The sequence below is a fragment of the Haliotis rubra genome, unplaced genomic scaffold (genome assembly GCF_003918875.1).
Source record: "Haliotis rubra isolate DU_JTF1 unplaced genomic scaffold, ASM391887v1 Scf1807, whole genome shotgun sequence".
Taxonomy (NCBI): Eukaryota; Metazoa; Mollusca; class Gastropoda; order Lepetellida; family Haliotidae; genus Haliotis; species Haliotis rubra.
Genome location: NW_025765789.1, coordinates 34,052 through 52,154, shown reverse-complemented (window position 1 = coordinate 52,154; position 18,103 = coordinate 34,052). Strand labels below are relative to the sequence as shown.

The window sequence follows — 18,103 nt, the reverse complement described above, 5'->3', positions numbered from 1 at the left end:
ATTCCTAGAAGGGACATTGTCGCGTTGTCGCCCTCTCAAAAACAAGCACAAAGAATGCAAAATTAACCAAAGCGCAACAATGCGACAACGCGACATTTCGACCATTTGTCGCATTGTCGCATTGTCGCTTTGTCACATTGTCGAGCTTTGGATAATATTTTTCTATTCATTTTCAAGATTAAAATATGTCCCGTTGTCGAGTTGTCACGTTGTCGCCTTTTTCGATTACCGGTGCGCATGTGTAGAAAGTCAGTTAGTCTACGCATGCGCAGAAAAAGCTATACTCTATTTCAGACTTCAGTGGTCCTTTGTTCCCTCCAGTGGTTTTAAAACTGAAGAAGTACTTGTAATGGCAATGAGAGGCCGCTTTTCTTGAGCTTGATACAACTCTTTCATTGCTGTTTTGAAAATTATTTCATATATTGTCAATGTTGGTGTATTTAGCCAATCAAACGTGTTTTAGCAACAAGACAAATTCTTTGCGCTTCTGCATTGTAATGACGTCACATGGTGGCCCTGTCATTTTAGACGGGACAATTCGCTGTGCACGGTTGCCACTCTTAGTCGCATCAGAAAGCTATGATACTAGGTTCGAATCCCAGCACCATACACATTCTTCACTTTGGACATATCTCCAATATCAAGCTGACAGGCTGTGAATTAACTGAAATATTGTTCAAGACGGCGTTAAAATCCAGGCCACATCAGCATAGACACCAGGTGAAGTTCTCGAATACACTCAAGGCCAAACGAAAGTGGCTCATTTTAATTTTGATATATGAAATTTATTCAAAATTGTTGAAAATTATTTTCTTTTATTTAACAATCGCCAAAACACACCAATAATGTTGTCATTAGGAAAAGTTGACTTCGAGCTAAAAAATCGTGAAATTTGTGCAAATGGTGAAATACACGTTTTTGAAGGATAGAAGCGACACTACGTCAGCCAAATGAGGCATTTAACGACCGTTGGTATAACACAGACGTTGTGAAACAGGAAAACACTTTAGATATGCCTAGACTTACTTCAGAACAGCGTGAAAGAGTTATAGGAATAATAAACATGGGAGCTTCTCATGCCCATGTCGCAAGAACGTTTGGTTGTCACAGACATACTATCAATAGACTTATTAAACGTTTCAATGAGACTGGCAGCACTGTGGATCGACCAAGGTCAGGTAGACCAAAGGTCACTACCCCTCAGGAAGACCAATATCTACGAATTCTACATCTGAGGAATCGGTTCCTGACAGTTTCGGAATCGGCATCAACGGCACTCGGTCGAGTTGTCAGCAGACACCCAGTTAGACGACAATTCCGTGGAACAATGCTGACACGTCAACATCGCCTGAATAGGCTGATCTGGGCACGTCGTGTTCGACGATGGCAGCTTCGTGATTGGCGTAGGGTTCTATTCAGCGATTAGAGTAGGTTTTCTTTATACCACAGAGACGGTAGAGCACGTGTATATCGCCGTCGTGGTGAACGTCATGCCCCGCCATGCGTTATGGAGGTTCAGGCTCATAGTGGCGGGAGTGTTATGGTTTGGGGAGGTATCTGTGGCGAAATGAAGACACAATTGGTCACAGTTCAAGGCAACCTGACAGCACAACAATACATTGACCAGGTTATTCGTCCAGTTGTGTTTCCTTTCGTTAATCAACACCAAAGGACATTATTTCAACAAGACAATGCTCCTGCACACACAGCTAGGATTGTGACATACTTCATGGGAACCAATAACATCAACGTTTTGCCTTGGCCGTCTCTTTCCCCCTGACCTCTCACCAAAAGAGCATCTCTGGGACTTTCTGGGCAGAAAAATCATAATGAGACTAAACCCTCCAGCAAACCTGAGACAACTGGAACAGGCCATTCATCATGAATGGAGGAATATCCCAAATGCCTTCATCAGACGTCTCACAACGTCAATGAGACGTCGAGTACTTGCTGTATCAATGCAGAAGGAGGACACACAAGATACTAAGTAATGCACACCTAAACGTTGACAAATCTGGAGTTCACAGATAGTGTTCAACACAACTGAAAACATGTAACTTTGCTTTTTGATACCAGTGTCATTTAATTAAATGTTGCTTGACCATTACTTCATGTTTGATGTTGTAATAACCTCCGGATATTTAGCAAGTGGCCTTACTATCAACATAAATAGATATGAAATCTTTTGAAATTTTTGTCTGTGTTGATTTTTATTAAGATTTTTAGCACAGGCAGCTTTCTTTTGGCCTTGGGTGTAGGTGACCATGTTCGACAGTTTGGCTCTTGAGAGAGTTTCTTGAGACAGTCCTGTGTCACGCTGATGAACTTGTCTGAAATGTGGCTCTGTTCAGCCAGGAGTGGATAGAAAGCCGGGTAGAATGAGATGGTAATATGACTTAAGCATCCAACACCTCAAAGACAGCTTAGGTCGCACTCTCCCATTGGGAATGAGAATTGCCGGTGTTTTAAAGGCTTGGAACGTGATATTCTGATTGGAATGAGTGTGTGAGTGAGTGAGTTTGGCTTTACGCCGCTTTTAGCAATATTCCAGCAATATTCCCGGCGGGGACACCAGAAATGGGCTTCACACATTGTGCCCATGTGGGGGAAATCGAACCCGGGCCTTCAGCGTGACGAGCGAATGCTTTAACCACTAAGCTACCCCACCGCCCTTTCTGATTGGAAAAACGCCATACAAATGGGCTGTTTTGATTAAATGTCGCGTTGTCGTTGTAAAGATGAAGTCTGTTTGTGCACGTATAATAAAGTAATGAAGGAATGCGCATGCGTGCTTATGCCGCCATTAGTTGTTAAGTAGTCTTAAACTCTCCGTTGTAGATGTCCGTCCAGACATTAGTCAAATGTTTTCTTTTACCTCATTTCAAGGTTGATCGAAGCCTTGAAATACGTCAAACTCTCACGGAACCTAATTCCTATATGTATATGGCATAGACAAATGATATACGTGCTGGGTTTTTTTTATATCATATTTAATGTGTTCTTCTGTGACCTGAATTAAGTGGTTTTGAATGCACGGATACCGATAACTTATATATATGTTATTTCAAATAATCAATTACTTAATATGATTCGATCGGCATTCTAGAAGCTGGTGAATCAATACTGAGGCACATGACGTTATGGACAACAACATCCTGTTTAATGCATAGGTCACGTTTGAGTGTAGACTCTTACACCATTATCAAGCTAATAGTGACTACAGCCAGGTAATGAGAAGTATGACAAACAGCAGATTAACATTAACAACAGCATGTAATAGAATAACAACTGGCACATAATTGTCAGATAGGAGAGGATGGTGATTCAGGGCTTGGTCAATTTGGGTTTGGGGCTCGAGTGTGGTCGAGATTTTCCTCTTGACAAACTCTTAGTAGAGTACTGGTTGAGGTTAGTAAAGCCATGCTGATGGTGATAAAGCTCATGTTCTAGGTCATGGCTGCTGGAACTAATTTTCTTGGCGCTTTACGTCAGATTTAGTTTTAGTGAGAATGTTTGGAGTTGAAATGAATGTACCGGTCAGAATGGATGGTCTTTTTTCTGTAGAGTGTGGTTTGGATGCTGCTACCGGGGTCTCTCGATACAAGGGACGCACACAACTATATCCAAGTGAGTGAGTGAGTTGAGTTTTACGCCGCACTCAGCAATATTCCAGCTATATGGCGGCGGTCTGTAAATAATCGAGTCTGGACCAGACAATCCAGTATGAGCACCAATCTACACAATTGGGAACCGATGACATGTGTCAGCCAAGTCAGTGAGCCTGACCACCCGATCCCGTTAGTCGCCTCTTACGACAAGCGTGGGTTACTGAAGATCAATTACCCACGCCCACACAACCAAGCAAGGCTGTACCAGACAACTGCTGCATGACAATAGGAATGGAAAATCGAACACATTACCCGTTGAAAGTGCTGCATTTAACGTGAAAGTGTTGTCCTTGTAAAACATCTCGAGAACTGCTGAAAATATCCACTTATAAGAGACAGCAATGTGTAATGTGTGAAGAAGAGATGCTGGTGGATGGTCTGGTGCGTCAAAGCACTTGAATGGCACCTGAAACCCTAATGTTTCTGCTATACAAAATTGTTAGCCCTTACAAATAATAGCACAGGTGTCGACACTGGCTACCTGGAGTTTAACTTCCCTGTCACCATTGCTGAATGAATACAGACAAATAAATGCGTTTTTCTTGACATTTAATTACGAAGCTGCTGGTCTCACGGACATATTTCCCTGTACGTTGTAGGGAGCTGTTGAACCAGGGACAAATGCTCCAACGCTGGAATGAGAAAGATGTGATCAACAACCCAACAACACTGTGGAGAAGTTTATTGTCTGTAACTTTAAGTCTACGTGACTATGTATCATCAACACTGTACATAAATATATCCAAGCGCCATGGAACGGCTAACAGTAAGTGGTCTAGCAAGCATGGGCTATATGAATTATTGGGAGTATTACTGAGTATAGTATAGAATATGATTATACAATGCCATTTAGGAAGTGGTCAAATGTCATGTTACATTTGGTATTACACTTTCTCATTACAGTATAGATTCTAGTACTTTTCTTGGGTTGAGTCCTTATTCTCATAAATAACCACGATTGACATGAGGCAAGTTAATTACGTTTCAGATCACTACTCTAACTATAAGTTCTTCATGCACGAACAACAACACGCACCTGCTGTCGAGGCGTGCATGCCGGCGTTGTAATCGCACGCCACCTCGTTTTTGACGTAGTCTTTTCTGTCGTCGGTGTAGCTGTCGTCTTTGCCGGGGCCGCCCACCATTGCGCCGTACAGCGTGTGGGGATTGGGCCCCTTGTTGGTCTGAGACTCCCAGGTGCACGGGGCCGGCAACATAGGGCATGAGCTGAAACACATTGACCGGAAGTGTCATTGGATCATTCTGATGTTGCAAGGGTACTTCATCACCAAGTCATTTGGATTTGGGACGCATGAACTAGATTGGGTTTTGTTTATTGTGCCAGTATGTTTTGTCACAATTTTGTCATGTTTCTGTCATCCCTGTCCAATTCGCCATGGACGTGAATGTTTACAAGACACTGTACTCACCGTGACAACAATACTCAACTCGACTTCTGTTTCCTGCAATACTCGAGCGCCTGATGGCGTAACCATATCAATCCAAAAAATGCAATTATCAGGATTGACAACGGCATCGAAAAAACTGTATCAAAGTGTCGCACTCACGAAACAAAAGAATTGGTTTGCAATATTGTTTGTCAATATTGTATTCTCATTTTGTAAAATGCCACACAAAGAAGAAATCCTCAGGAAAGTTTCCAGAAGAAAGTTCAACTATAACAATATTTTGATTCGCTCGTGTGAGGCTGTAGTTTGGCAATGGGCCCGCACCGAGTTCTCCTTCAGAAGGGTCATTATGCTTGACTGATGAATTCCACCAATCACTGAGGTGGGTTGATTATAAGCGACTTGTTGGAACTGGTGATGCCTTAGTTGTCAATGGTTGATGGTATCTATCATAGCAGGATGAACATAGCCAAACACCCTTCTGTCGAAACTAGAATAACCTACGGAATTAATCCCTGCATCGATCCAGCCGAAAAACACATGAGTAAAGAAAGAAAGGAACTGGCCACTTGACGCTTGTAAGGCAGCCTTGTTTGGTGTTTTTCGTTGCTTCGGACCGACCATCGCAGCAGTGGAGATGATATAGACACAAGCAATGACACAAAGACACAAACAAGACACAAGCAAGACTTAGACACAAAGACAAACACAAGACGCAAGCAACGACACAAAGACACAAGCAATGAAACTATACCTGGCCCTATGATGTGGATTCTTTGGAGGGTTCACTCCGTAGCCAACAATGTAGCTTCTTCCAGTGTCGCCGTAGACGTAGTGGAGCTGTGTCATCGCCCACTTCCGGTACAACTCGGTGTTGATGCCGTCATCAGCGGCGACCAGTGCGATGAAGGCGGTGTTAGCTGGAATAGATTGGCATGACACACAGCGTAAACACCGTAATCTAAAGTCTGGTGGTGAATCCTTGTGGCGATGACCTTATTTGTCATGCCTTTTTCAAAAGTCCTAGTTTGGTTTAATTACTTAACTGGGAAAGGGAACGTGTGTCCCTAAACGTGATGTTGCGGTGAGAGTAGCAAAAAGATACTGACTTGACACCGGCGACAAAAGAAATACTTACTGAAAATTAATGAAACTATGTCCATACAGAAATCCTCACACGATTATGTTCAGGAATACAAACCAACTCATGAAACTGGGTGAATTGTACAGCAAAGTTGCTGTTATTTTACGGTGGTGTGTAAATAATAACTCGGTCTGGACAATCCAGTGCATCAGTTCACGACTCACGACTCACGAGACAATAAAATGTCCGTACAATGTTGCAGCAACTTACAAGCATACCGAAGTGCCCCCCACTCCAGTCTGAACGCCATGCACTTGGGGCTATACACGATCTCCTTGCCCCCAGGAAACCACATCTTGAACGTGTCTTCTATGTGACTCTTGTACAGGTCTTTCTTTGTCGCCTCGTACATCAGTACCTGTGGAGATTAACAGTGGTTTATTAATGGGAGCATGACTTCTTTCATGGGCATTTTAGAAGTTGAGGCGATGAAGAATGATGATAATATTATGGATATACAACTTTTTTGTTCTGTGGAAGGCGACGTTTCGACATAGATTCTTATGTCGTTGTCATCACTTGCTTGACATAAAATTATCATCATGCTGAATGGTCGCATGGTCAAGTAACTAAAGGTTTGTTTGTGGAAACATTGTGAAAGTTCCTTCTATGTGTGCTCTCTGCAATGGATAGCTGATACCAATAAAGCCATGGTTGATTCTGTATGCTTGCAGTCCTTTGAAGCCGAGGCCCACACACACTATTTGTATATACTGTTACAGTGTCAGTAAAGGTTTCCAACGTTGTACCGAATCTATCTTACTTCTCTCTGTATGCATTGTCTTTATCGTGATACAGACGTTGTTATCCATAAACGTCGTGCCCGTATAATATTGATTATACTTAAAATTTGAATAATTATAATATTATGATTTCATTACTGAATCCTAATATCGTCATTAACTCCCCGGGTTTGCCTCACCTACACCATATTCAGCTCATCTTTACTGTATTGCAAACCCACAAGACTGGCCTCGGGTTGTGTGTCTCCCTCGACAAAACACATTTCTTTGAATCCCGTATACTACTTTACACAGATCACAAAGAACTTAGAAAAGGGTGCGATTTCAAGATTGAAAAATGAAATATAAATTGAAAATTGTTTATGCACCAGTATTCACTGTTGATGTGAAATCTGTATACTGAATACGGTTACCCCACTACTGTGTATACACTCTAAATAAACCCCAAATCCAGGTTACAGATCTGGGTTTAACAGCCTCCAAGTAACTGGTCGAACAACCAACAACCAAGTATCCCAAAAGCAGCGTACATTGACTTCCTGCATAAACATTCCCTGGAAATGTATTTCACCAGCAGTTGCCTTTCAAATATATACTTTAGTGTAAACGACTCTTCACCTTAACTCCCTGCATGACCAGTCATTATTTGGCCACGATCCTCCTTCCTTACGTGGATTCAAACACAGAAAACTGCAATCACGTGCCTAAGGGAGATAACTCTCATTTTTCTATATTTTTTGTTTGATGTGCGTATTTCTTTTGTTCGATTTTAATCTTAAAATGTGTTGCTCCAGTTGAAAGAATGTATTCACTGTGAACGTTGTGTATTGTAGTATTGAGGGCAAGAAGGGCAGTCGTGTTTCAATACAGCTGTTGATCCGAGAAGTGGCGTGAATACTGCTTTACATACGTTAGCGCCATCTATCTTCTCGTCCCAGGAGAAGCCCCAAGCGGACTTGTTCAGGAAGTGTTGCTCGGCGTAGTCCAGATACTGCTTGTCCCCTGTGGCCTTGTGCAGCCACATCCCGCCCCAGCTGTTCTCGTCAGCATCTGACTGGGAGCTGAAACATCCGGGATGCTGCCTGACTAATACATACATGGCACCGTTGATACATGTGACAGTTTACTGAAACACTTTACCCATAGACGTGGCAGTTTACTGATACACGTGATACTTTACTGATCAATAGAGAGAAACCCTCCACTTGGTGATGATTTACACCATATTTTTTTAGTTTTTATAAGATTTGATAAGATTCAAATTTGATCAGATTCATTTTGATGATTTGTCGCATTGTACAAAGAACATGTTTTTAAATTAATTTAATCTTTTGCACCTGAATAACATATCATGTTTGATTAACAGGTGGTGATAGATTAACTGGTGTTCACTGTCATCGATTTATATACCAGTGTGTAGCCCAGGGTTAGTGATAGTAAGTGCTTTGTGTATCGATTGTTCGTGCATTGTGTGAACACGTGGTTGTAGTACTTGTGTTTAACTCCCTGTAAATGTCCAGGGTGCCATTATGCAAGGCGATATTAGTGCTCAGTTGATCACAACTCCCATACCTTAACAAAAAAACATGCTGTATTCAGTCAAGTTTGTTTTGTACACTGGCACGCCTGTTGTATTGGTTGGTTGTATTGTGTTGTGCTTAAGAGTATTTGTCTCACGTAAACTAGTGGTTGTGGGTGTACTTGTCGCCTCGTCGTAAGTGAACTAGATGTACGTACGTGTAAAAGCCGGCAGCCGCTGAGACGCTGGCACTGTACTTGCCCTGGTGAGCTTTGGCGAACTCAAACAGCTGCTGGGCGTGTTTCAGCAGGGTGGCCGAGTAGGCGGGGTCTGGCAGGACACGAACAGAGAACATCTTTAAGCAACTTTTTCCAAACCTCAATGATAATTTCAAATACTTACGTTGTCATTGGGATGATATATAACGTAAACGCCAGAGACTGACCAGTGCTGATTATCCATCAGGTGGAAAGGCCACTATGACTGTGATATGATATAGATAGATCCCCAGTATGCCACCAGATGAAGAGGGTAAGCATGGCCTGCACTTCAGGTATCATCACCACTCTGCCACGGCCTGATCGTGAACGTGTGACTTTCACAGGAATCAGGGATGACAGAGGCCATCATGCTTCACACAATGACAGTGAATTCAATACATCACAAACAGACCAGGAGACAATGATAACACAATCCTTTCAACCTGAAATCAAATTCGACTGTTACTGCCTTGTGATAAGCGTTATCGTTCAAGAATTATTGTAGAGGAGCAGAAATGTCTCTGTGATTGATGTTCCCAACATTGCCTGCGTAAGAGCGAACTGTGTAAGTGAGTGAGGGAAGTGTTGGAGAAAAGCCTGGAGGCAGGTCTCAGATGTTTACGACGGGTGAGCCCCATGAGGATTGAGGTAACAAACCCAGGAATATTGTCAGAGCGACCCAGGATTCAAACCCAAGGGACGCAACTCTGCATGGGGAATTGCACTGCCTTAAACCGCCTGAGGCCAACTCATGCTTCCGCGAAACAGAGAAGGTGTTGACACATCTTTGACACATCCACAGGAACTGAACCATGCCCATTTTCACAAAACCATGGTGAAGCTGCGGCAAACGTTACTCCAAGTCTGAGCGGACACTAGCCACCTCCACGGTATCTCTGTGTACGCGGTACTAATAATGGCGTGAGAAATTCATATTGTCTGCTCATTTACCCTTCTTCTTATCACCATATCGTGAAAATCTCAAATTGTTTGCCCTTCATTGCCAATAGGGAATAGCCACATCTACGGTAACTTTGTGTACGTGATACCAATGATGATGGGATAACTTATGTTGTCTTTTCATGTACCTTTTATCTTGAAGGCGATGGAACCGGCGGCCATGGCAGCAGCTGTCTCCATTGCGAGGTCGGATCCAGGCTTGGAGGCGTCGATTTTGTAGGCTGGTCTCGGTTCTGTCATGCGCTCGGGACTGGTCCATGTTCCATGGTCTGACCCGCCGTTTCCAACCTGTTATATAGGGTTGGAACTTGCTGATTTGGAATTCAATGCAAATGAAAGATAACTAATAGGCAATAAAGAAGAATACGTTGGAATCGCATTAAGTAGAATATTTAAGTATTTTAAAATGCATTTCAATGCGTCCGATACAAGCGAAATATTCATGGAAATGCAATGTATGACGGGGTCACAGCAAGTTATTGTCATAGAGTAATATTAGTGTTACAAAATCGGGAATAGTTTGGTCCCATAAACACGTTATTAACTTAATATTAATATTTAGGTTCCACCGAAAATGTTACTGTGCTCATTCCTATATGTTAAAATGAACATTATAAAAGAAGGATACTCAAAACATTTAACCTAGTTACACATTAAACGTGTGGGGGCAAATGTGAGTGTTTATGGAGGCACCTGTGCGTAGAGTTCGTTAGGCTTGGTGTGGCACTTGATGAAGTAGTCCAGAGGCCACTTGATGCATTCATACATCTTCTCCAGTTGACCCGTCTTCTCGTAGGCGTCCTTGTACCTGATGAGACTCCACGTCAGGAGGGTCGTGCTGAACGCCATGGGGAAGTTGAATTTGACGTTATCGCCAGCTGCGAAAAGATGTGTGTAATGAATAACTCCATGTGTGTGTATTAGAAGATACATGTATTCAGGTAAGGATGTCATCTGTGGGATGGTCACTTTGATTGAATTCCCACATTCAGCATCATACGAAGACGAGGTTCAGGCGACGGTAAGCTGTATGCTGTTGTGGGCCTCTATATCTTTAACTGAATTGGCTGAATATAAAACGTCAGTACTGGAGGATATTAGTATTCAGTCTCGACGAAACAGATTCAACAGGGTTTAAAAGTAAACGAGAACGGGAAGTGGGAAAATCATGATACCAATGGCTCAGTGAAGATTAGTAAAAATGCCAGCTCAAGAGACGTCATTCAAGTACATACTAATGGGGATCAAACATCACTTTATTATTGCTCAATCATGTAAATATCCGTAATATTAGACACCAAAGATGATTAAAGTAAGGGTGTAGTCAGTCCACTTCTAACACTTCTGAACCTTCAACCCTTTGAGGTTCTGGGTTAAAACACAGGAGGATGCCGTTGTACAGAACAACCTTGACTAAGGCTTGACCAACCTTAACGTGGGAAGGATACTTTGTTGCAACCTTAACTGAGGTAATCTTGTTTTGTACAACGGAACAAAGATCCTCAGCAATCAATGCTGCATGGGTAGGACTTTGGTTGCTGCCGTGTCATCCACTACAAGCTGAAGTTTCGTGACATGTGAAACAACCTCTGTTCCTGGATACAAAACATCCCCTCCAACTCAGGATAAAACAATTAGCTCACCATCATACCATCCCCCCGTGAGGTCTTCCCCGTTGGCCCCCTTGTCGTTAAGGGCGGAGTCCCCCCTCCAGGGGATCCTGTTGTCAGGGGGGAGTTTCCCGGATCTCTGAGCCTCGTAGAACAAGATGGACTTCATCAGGATCTCACCGTAGTTGTACTTGGTTTTCTGGGCACCTAGGCACAGGGAAGACCGATACTCGTACTAATGTCAAACTAACATATGGAGTAATTGGTCTCGATGGAAGATGTTTTCAGTATTTTCAAAATTACCAAACAACCTTTTAATGCTAGAGAACTGATGCCAAATTCGAAGGAAGCATTGAAAGAGCATTTACCTGTTATCACGGGAAGATGTGGCAGCGTTTGTCCGTCGTTGGTGACGTCCACAAGAACCCCAGTTCCTGCCGGAACGCCGCCACCACAGACGTTGCCAGACATCTTGATACAGTACTGAGCTCCTCCATAGTGGATACCCATGTAGTCGTGGTTGACCATGGTGAAGCGCTTGCCGCACGACGACGAGTCTCCCAACACATCCCCCTCTGACGTCTGAAGCAGTGAATGAGTTTGGACTTGCACAAAACATCCTTTTTATATTTGGAGGCGCGTAAATGCGACCAGTTGAACAGAAGTTATAATTGCGAATGATGCATTACGCTGTCGTACAGACCGTTTGGACATCAAGGATCCTGCCTCAGATAGGGGACACTATTACGCATGATCAATTTAGGGGCTGTGGACCACAGGGCTGACTGTGATACTGATACCTTACACAAACATATCACCATTATTTGTATTTAAATAATACTGTATATATCAATTTGTCATCATTCAACCTGACTTCAACTGTGTAGGATTGAGCTTCCTATGCTACCTACGTACACAGTAAAATACCATGCCGAAATATCAGTTGTCACAATCAGCATGATTATAATTATCTTAACAATTGTTAATTATGATGCATAAAGTTACTTTGGTCCGCCATGTGCTCAGGGCATACTTTTTTAGAAATCATGTTGAAAAGTGTTCATGTATGCCTTTACATCAGTTCAAATATAGACAGACATGTGAGAAGATCACGCTGACACATTGTTTGTCTTTACTTCAGGTTTATGTAAAGACATGTAAAGTTCCTCACGGAGATTCCCTTCACATCCGAGGTGAAGACCAGAACCAGCTCCCACGCCACGATCTCATCCTTCAGGTCGAAACAAACCTGCCCCTCCCACATGTCCCCACGGTGAGTGATCACAGTTAGGGGGGCGGTCAGGTTGTGACCCACGTGTTCTGGTTTTAGACCAGCTAGAAAACACAAATCATCATTTATTGGTACCCGCACATACGCACACACACGAACGCTTGCGCGCACAGAGAGAGAGAAAGTTTAAAATTTTATTGTATTCTGACCAATGACAAAATATTTTACGATGCTTCAATAACTTCATGGCCGTGGCCAGAAAGGTTTGTGAGTTTGACACCGACGCACGTGTGCACCAATGTATTTTCAGTAACAGGTAATATTTGTTAAGTTTTCTAATTATTCAGCTCACTGTGATATATTCAATCTAGTTCTAAACATTATAAGATAGAGAAGTCGTACTCACCTGTTGGTGCAGGTGGAAGTGTGATTGGTGGCCAGGCTGAATATACATACATGATCACGTTGTCAGCAACATATAAGCAATTATAAATGGAGTGATTCCAGGAGAAAAGAGTAACCATGATGAACTAAACTGAAGCGAGTGATCAGATCCGGTTGTCATAGTTGTTCATTATATCCATCACTGGTTTGTCTGCTCCAAAATCGCATATCTACGTAATTATTAAAAAAAATTACAAACCTGAATGCGGCGTTAAACAGCCACGTGGCGTTCTTACATTACTATATTCACTAACACATATACAAAAACCGGAATCTTTTTTTCATCTTTTTCAAAATGACTCTGCAGTTACTGTTTTAACGACATGTTTCATACATCGATATGAAGCTATCATATGAAATATGAGATGTGAAGATATCGACATACTCTCTCCTGGTGCCAGTGTCACCGTTGTTGTAGGCGTGGTGGGCGTAGTTGGGGTCGTGGACATTGGTGTTGTTGAAGGTTTTGTTGTAGTATCAGGCATTTTACCAAAGATGACGTTGACTGTCGGCGTGATGTCGCCGCTAGCATGACCAACGAAGTCGATACATAGTTTATCTCCCGTGTGTTCCACCCCGTTGAAGGGCTTGTTGACCAGCACGTACTCTTTACCATCAGCACTGTGGGACTCTATGTCAGCTAGCCACACCTGACAGGTAGACAGGGATAGCACACATTACTTCCTTTATTAACAGGGGGCGGTGGGGTAGCCTAGTGGTTAAAGACCCGGGTTTGATTCCCCACATGGGTACAATAGGAGAAGCCCATTTCTGATGTCCCCCGCCGTAATACTGCGGGAATAGTGGTAAAAGCGGCGTAAAACTTAACTCACTCACTCACTCACTCACTACAAACTCACTTCAAGCGACGACGTAGGCTCGCTGATCTCCAAACGAGCTCTCCAAGAAGACACGTCATGATCAAAAGGTAAACAAAACTGTCCTTGAAAACCACCACCCCAGTGGTTGCCAATGGTTACAGGAACTACATCTGCTGATGTAATGGAGAGTAACCCCAGGAAGCAGAGTGCCAACATCTGCGAGACAGATAAATAAACACATAGAATTATTTAGTGGAGATGAAATATCAATCAAAACCATCTTAATTAAACTGTGTGCGCCTGAACCCTGCCTGTAAATACAGTGTATGTAATCCATCACCATTGTCTTTTCTAGTAGGGCAGTGGGGTGGCCTAGTGGTTGAAGCGTTCGCTCCTACCGGGCCCGGTAGGAGGCCCGGGTTCGATTCCCCACATGGGTACAATGTGTGAAGACCAATTTTAGTGTCCCCCGCCGTGATATTGCTGGAATATTGCTAAAAGAGGCGTAAAACCAAACTCACTCACTGACTATTGTAGAAATACAAATATGTTGTTTTGTGCCGCACTCCGCAGTATTCCAGCTAAATCACGCCAGCCTGAAAATATCGAGTCTGTCAACTAGAGGCTGATAGTTGTGGAGTCACAGATGTTGTGGGCCTGACTGACTGACTGACTGAGTTTGGTTTTACGCCGCTTTAAGCAATATTCCAGCAACATCACGGCGGGGGACACCAGAAATGGGCTTCACACATTGTGCCCATGATGGGGATTCGAACCCGGGTCTTCGGCGTGACGAGCCAACGCTTTAACCATTAAGCTACACCACCGCCCCTGTGGGCCTGACGGTAAGGTGGGTTATGAGGAACGGAATTTGTATGGCGAATTGCTATTTCCACAGCTACATCTGCAAAACCAACATTTCTAAATATATATTTTTAAAAGCAGCTTGCAACTATGTTGTTTTTTATGTGTTTAAGTAAACATGTGTACTTTATATCAAGAACATTAATTTGTATACATTTTCTAAATATATATACTAAATAGTCTCTATTTTGATATGTGTCAGTGTAACTCTCTCCGAGTTAGTTATGAAACTATGTATTGCTGCACCAACAAATATTTTGAAAAGAATAGTGAATTTGCCGTCTCATGATTTTGATGAATGGATCTTACACTTAAAATCCAACAATCCAATGCCAATATGTCTGGATGTCTACGTCGAATGACCAAACAATGGATGAATAAAATATATACTACCTTGTTGTTCCTATGTCAAGTCTCAGAAGGTTAGGTTGTACTTCAGTGACTCATAACCAGCTTCGATTCCAAGAACCAGATAACCTTATCACCATGAACTCTTACGTTCTGTACACGTGGAAATGTAGGTTGCTTGTCGATCACCGAACACATTGTCTGCTATTATCTCTCCGGTCGGTTTTGTTGCTAAATCATTTCAAGAAATGTGATGTTATGATTATCTTAAATATTAATAGTATTACTCATCCATAGATATAATGTTGATCGTGTTTCTAAGCGAGCATCAAACATCACTGTTTTTGTGTCTTTGTTATCTATGGCTATATTTATAGTGTTTGAAGACCATTGGGTGGCATAGAGGATGAAGCGTTTGCCCATCAAGCCAAAACACCGGGTTCGATTCCTCGTAATTAGACATGTTAACTTTGTATTATTGTTAAAAGCGTCAGAAAATGACACTCATCCACTGTCTGTGATCTACTGGAGTGTTGTTGGTCGGATTACCGTAATCATTAGATTCTGATCTGTGATTAAACCAGGTGTTTTTGTAGATATGTTCACTGTGTCTCTAGAACATCCACTCGGCTGTACTGGAAAGAAGACAGAGGACCAAGAGAACCCGTGACCTGACTACGGGCCGCGTAGCACACAGGTCATACATGTCTTAGCTTTACATTATGTATAGCCAAAACCGGGTTCAAGGACGAGTGACTACAAACAGTTCAATATAATATGCAAGGATACCTGCAAGAAATTGTTCCAGTTCAACCGTCACAGACGCAGCGTTTACGTGGAAAATGAAGAACAATCCCTGCATTTGTAAAACACCGACGTAATTCAACTTTCAACAAAACCAGTAAATGCCCTGTCGTGTCACTGACTTAATGCAAACTGTTTAAGGCGGCCCTGCTACAGGTAGGGCGGGACATGATCATCTCTGTTGTAAACACTTGCATGTCAGCCATGGTTTTCAGTGGCCCATGTATATGGTTCTGCTTTTTAGCCCAGTGGAAAATGTTTAGGCAGCTAATCGAGACTGGGTAGTCTCTGGTTATTCTCTGGTGTTGACGTTGAATTATATATTTATCGCCCACACATCCCCATATAACCTTACAGTATGGGGGCAAACTGTTCTTTGTGTAAGTTAATATCACAAATATACATTCTATAGGTTGTTTGTTTGTTTGTCTGTTTGTTTAACGCCGCACTCAGCAATCTTCCGGCTGTATGGCGGCGGTCTGTAAATAATCCAGTCTGAACCAGACAGTCCAGTGATCAACAGCATGAGCTTTGATCTATGATGTGTCAACAAGCCCTGACCACCCGATCCCGTTAGTCGCCAATTACAACAAGCATGGGTTGCTGAAGACCAATTCTCACCCTGATCTACGCGGGTTCATGATGTTTCATAGTTTTTTTCACGTCACGAGATGACAAATACATCATATATCACTTGACACATTAAACATTCTAGTTATTATGTGCTTCAATTTTTTTGTTTAATTAAAGACAAACATTATTAATCCGAGAAAATTCGATAAACGATATCCAAGACTGTTCACGTCTTTGTTCAGGCACATATATATGACATAGTTCGGTAATCGAAAATAAGATAAATATTAAAACACATATCTCTATCAGCTGTCATCTTTGATTTATTGTCGTTGTAACAATGCGACAGCACTTATGATCATATCCATCAATGCATCATTTTGGTCTCAGCATCGTTAACGTCAACACTCGGTGCTGACGCACGAGTACGTAACAACCACAAACAAACATGGCAGGCCGATTGAGACAAAGTGAAACTGTTTACAGTGTTACATAAATACAGGTGATGACCAGTGTCATTCAAGTGAAATAAATCACTTGAACATAAAATGTCAGTTTCGAATGCTGCCAACTCGTAACTCTAGTGTTTTGAAAAGAGGTGAACTCGCACGAAGCGTAGCGTGGACTGGACTGAACTCAGCAAAGGACAGTCGCACTCCCTCAGTGCACGGAATGACCAAGCGATCAGTTGATTGGTTCTGTTCGGTGAACGTTGGTCATTCGATAACCCGGCTTTGGTGAAAAGCATATTATTACAATGCTGTTTATTTTGTGGTGTGACAAGATACTTGCCAGAAACCGTTTTTGAGCAATAAAGTGGTGCCAGCAAAGAGATATTTTAACTACAGTGAACATACCAAATTCCTGTCACTGCAGTGAAAATATCCCTTTTCTCCAACTGAGAAATCTCAGTCTTTCACACTTAAGTATACATCAAATTTACGTATCAAAACTGATAATAAACTTTGAGGTACAATGTTTTTGCTCTGAAAACATAAAAAACTGATGCATTAGTAACAAAAATGATGTCCGATGAAATTCCTTACTTTTGACCTGTACCATGATTCATTCCCGAAATCACTTTTTACGAAGATCTAATATAATCAGCATTTGAAAGTGATTCGTAAATACATGCTCTGTCATCGTATCTCATGAAGTCAATCACTGGAATGTCTGGTCCAGCTGTAAAGCTGAATGCGATGTCAAACTAACAGTCAGAATTGTAGAATCCATTCTGCTATTATCTGAAATTTCTGATGGATGTGGAAAGGGTTTTGTCGTCGTTTCTGTTAGAGCCTGAAAATTAACAACACTGTAATACCAGAAGTAAAATAAAGAGATATTTTAATTCAATAAATTTGCTGTCTGTTTCAGTAAAGGTAGATAGCAAAATATAGAAGTGTCTGGAGTAGCATACACGGTTGGGCGTGGTGTGGCGCACCCCCTCAACGGCTGCAGATAAAGAAATGCTGCCAGATATCTAGGGCAGTTACCAAAATCCTCATTCACAACCTATACAGTTGGGTGTGGTTTGGGGCTCCCCACTCCACGTCTGAAGATAGGGAGGGACTGCCAGACCTCCATGGCAGCTACCAAAATCCTCATTCACAACCTTTACAGTTGGGCGTGGTTTGGGGCTCCCCACTCCACAGCTGTAGATAGGGAGGGACTGCCAGACCTCCATGGCAGCTACCATGATCCTCAT

The 18,103-nt window shown here is 42.3% G+C and overlaps 1 protein-coding gene across 1 annotated transcript; it reads right to left on the bottom strand.

Annotated features, from left to right (window-relative positions):
• Positions 1-4,200: 4,200 nt before the first annotated feature.
• LOC124273476 (endoglucanase 4-like) lies at positions 4,201-15,146 on the bottom strand. The gene is made up of 15 exons (XM_046708745.1): positions 15,067-15,146; positions 13,849-14,025; positions 13,374-13,638; positions 12,951-12,986; positions 12,485-12,648; positions 11,682-11,895; positions 11,347-11,520; positions 10,397-10,581; positions 9,832-9,991; positions 8,702-8,813; positions 7,875-8,025; positions 6,432-6,579; positions 5,832-5,997; positions 4,705-4,895; positions 4,201-4,300 (listed from the first exon to the last, which is right to left on the bottom strand). Exons 2-15 carry the CDS (start codon positions 14,023-14,025, stop codon positions 4,239-4,241), a joined length of 2,205 nt encoding a protein of 734 aa, XP_046564701.1. The 5' UTR covers positions 15,067-15,146; the 3' UTR covers positions 4,201-4,238.
• Positions 15,147-18,103: the final 2,957 nt, after the last annotated feature.

Coding starts and splice junctions, on each gene's coding strand:
- LOC124273476 (XM_046708745.1), bottom strand. CDS start 14,025: ATGTTGGCACTCTGCTTCCTGGGGTTACTCTCCATTACATCAGCAGAT. Junction 12,987..13,373: donor GACACTGGCACCAGGAGAGA/GTATGTCGATAT, acceptor ATGTATATTCAG/CCTGGCCACCAATCACACTT. Junction 11,521..11,681: donor ACATCTTCCCGTGATAACAG/GTAAATGCTCTT, acceptor CCCTGTGCCTAG/GTGCCCAGAAAACCAAGTAC.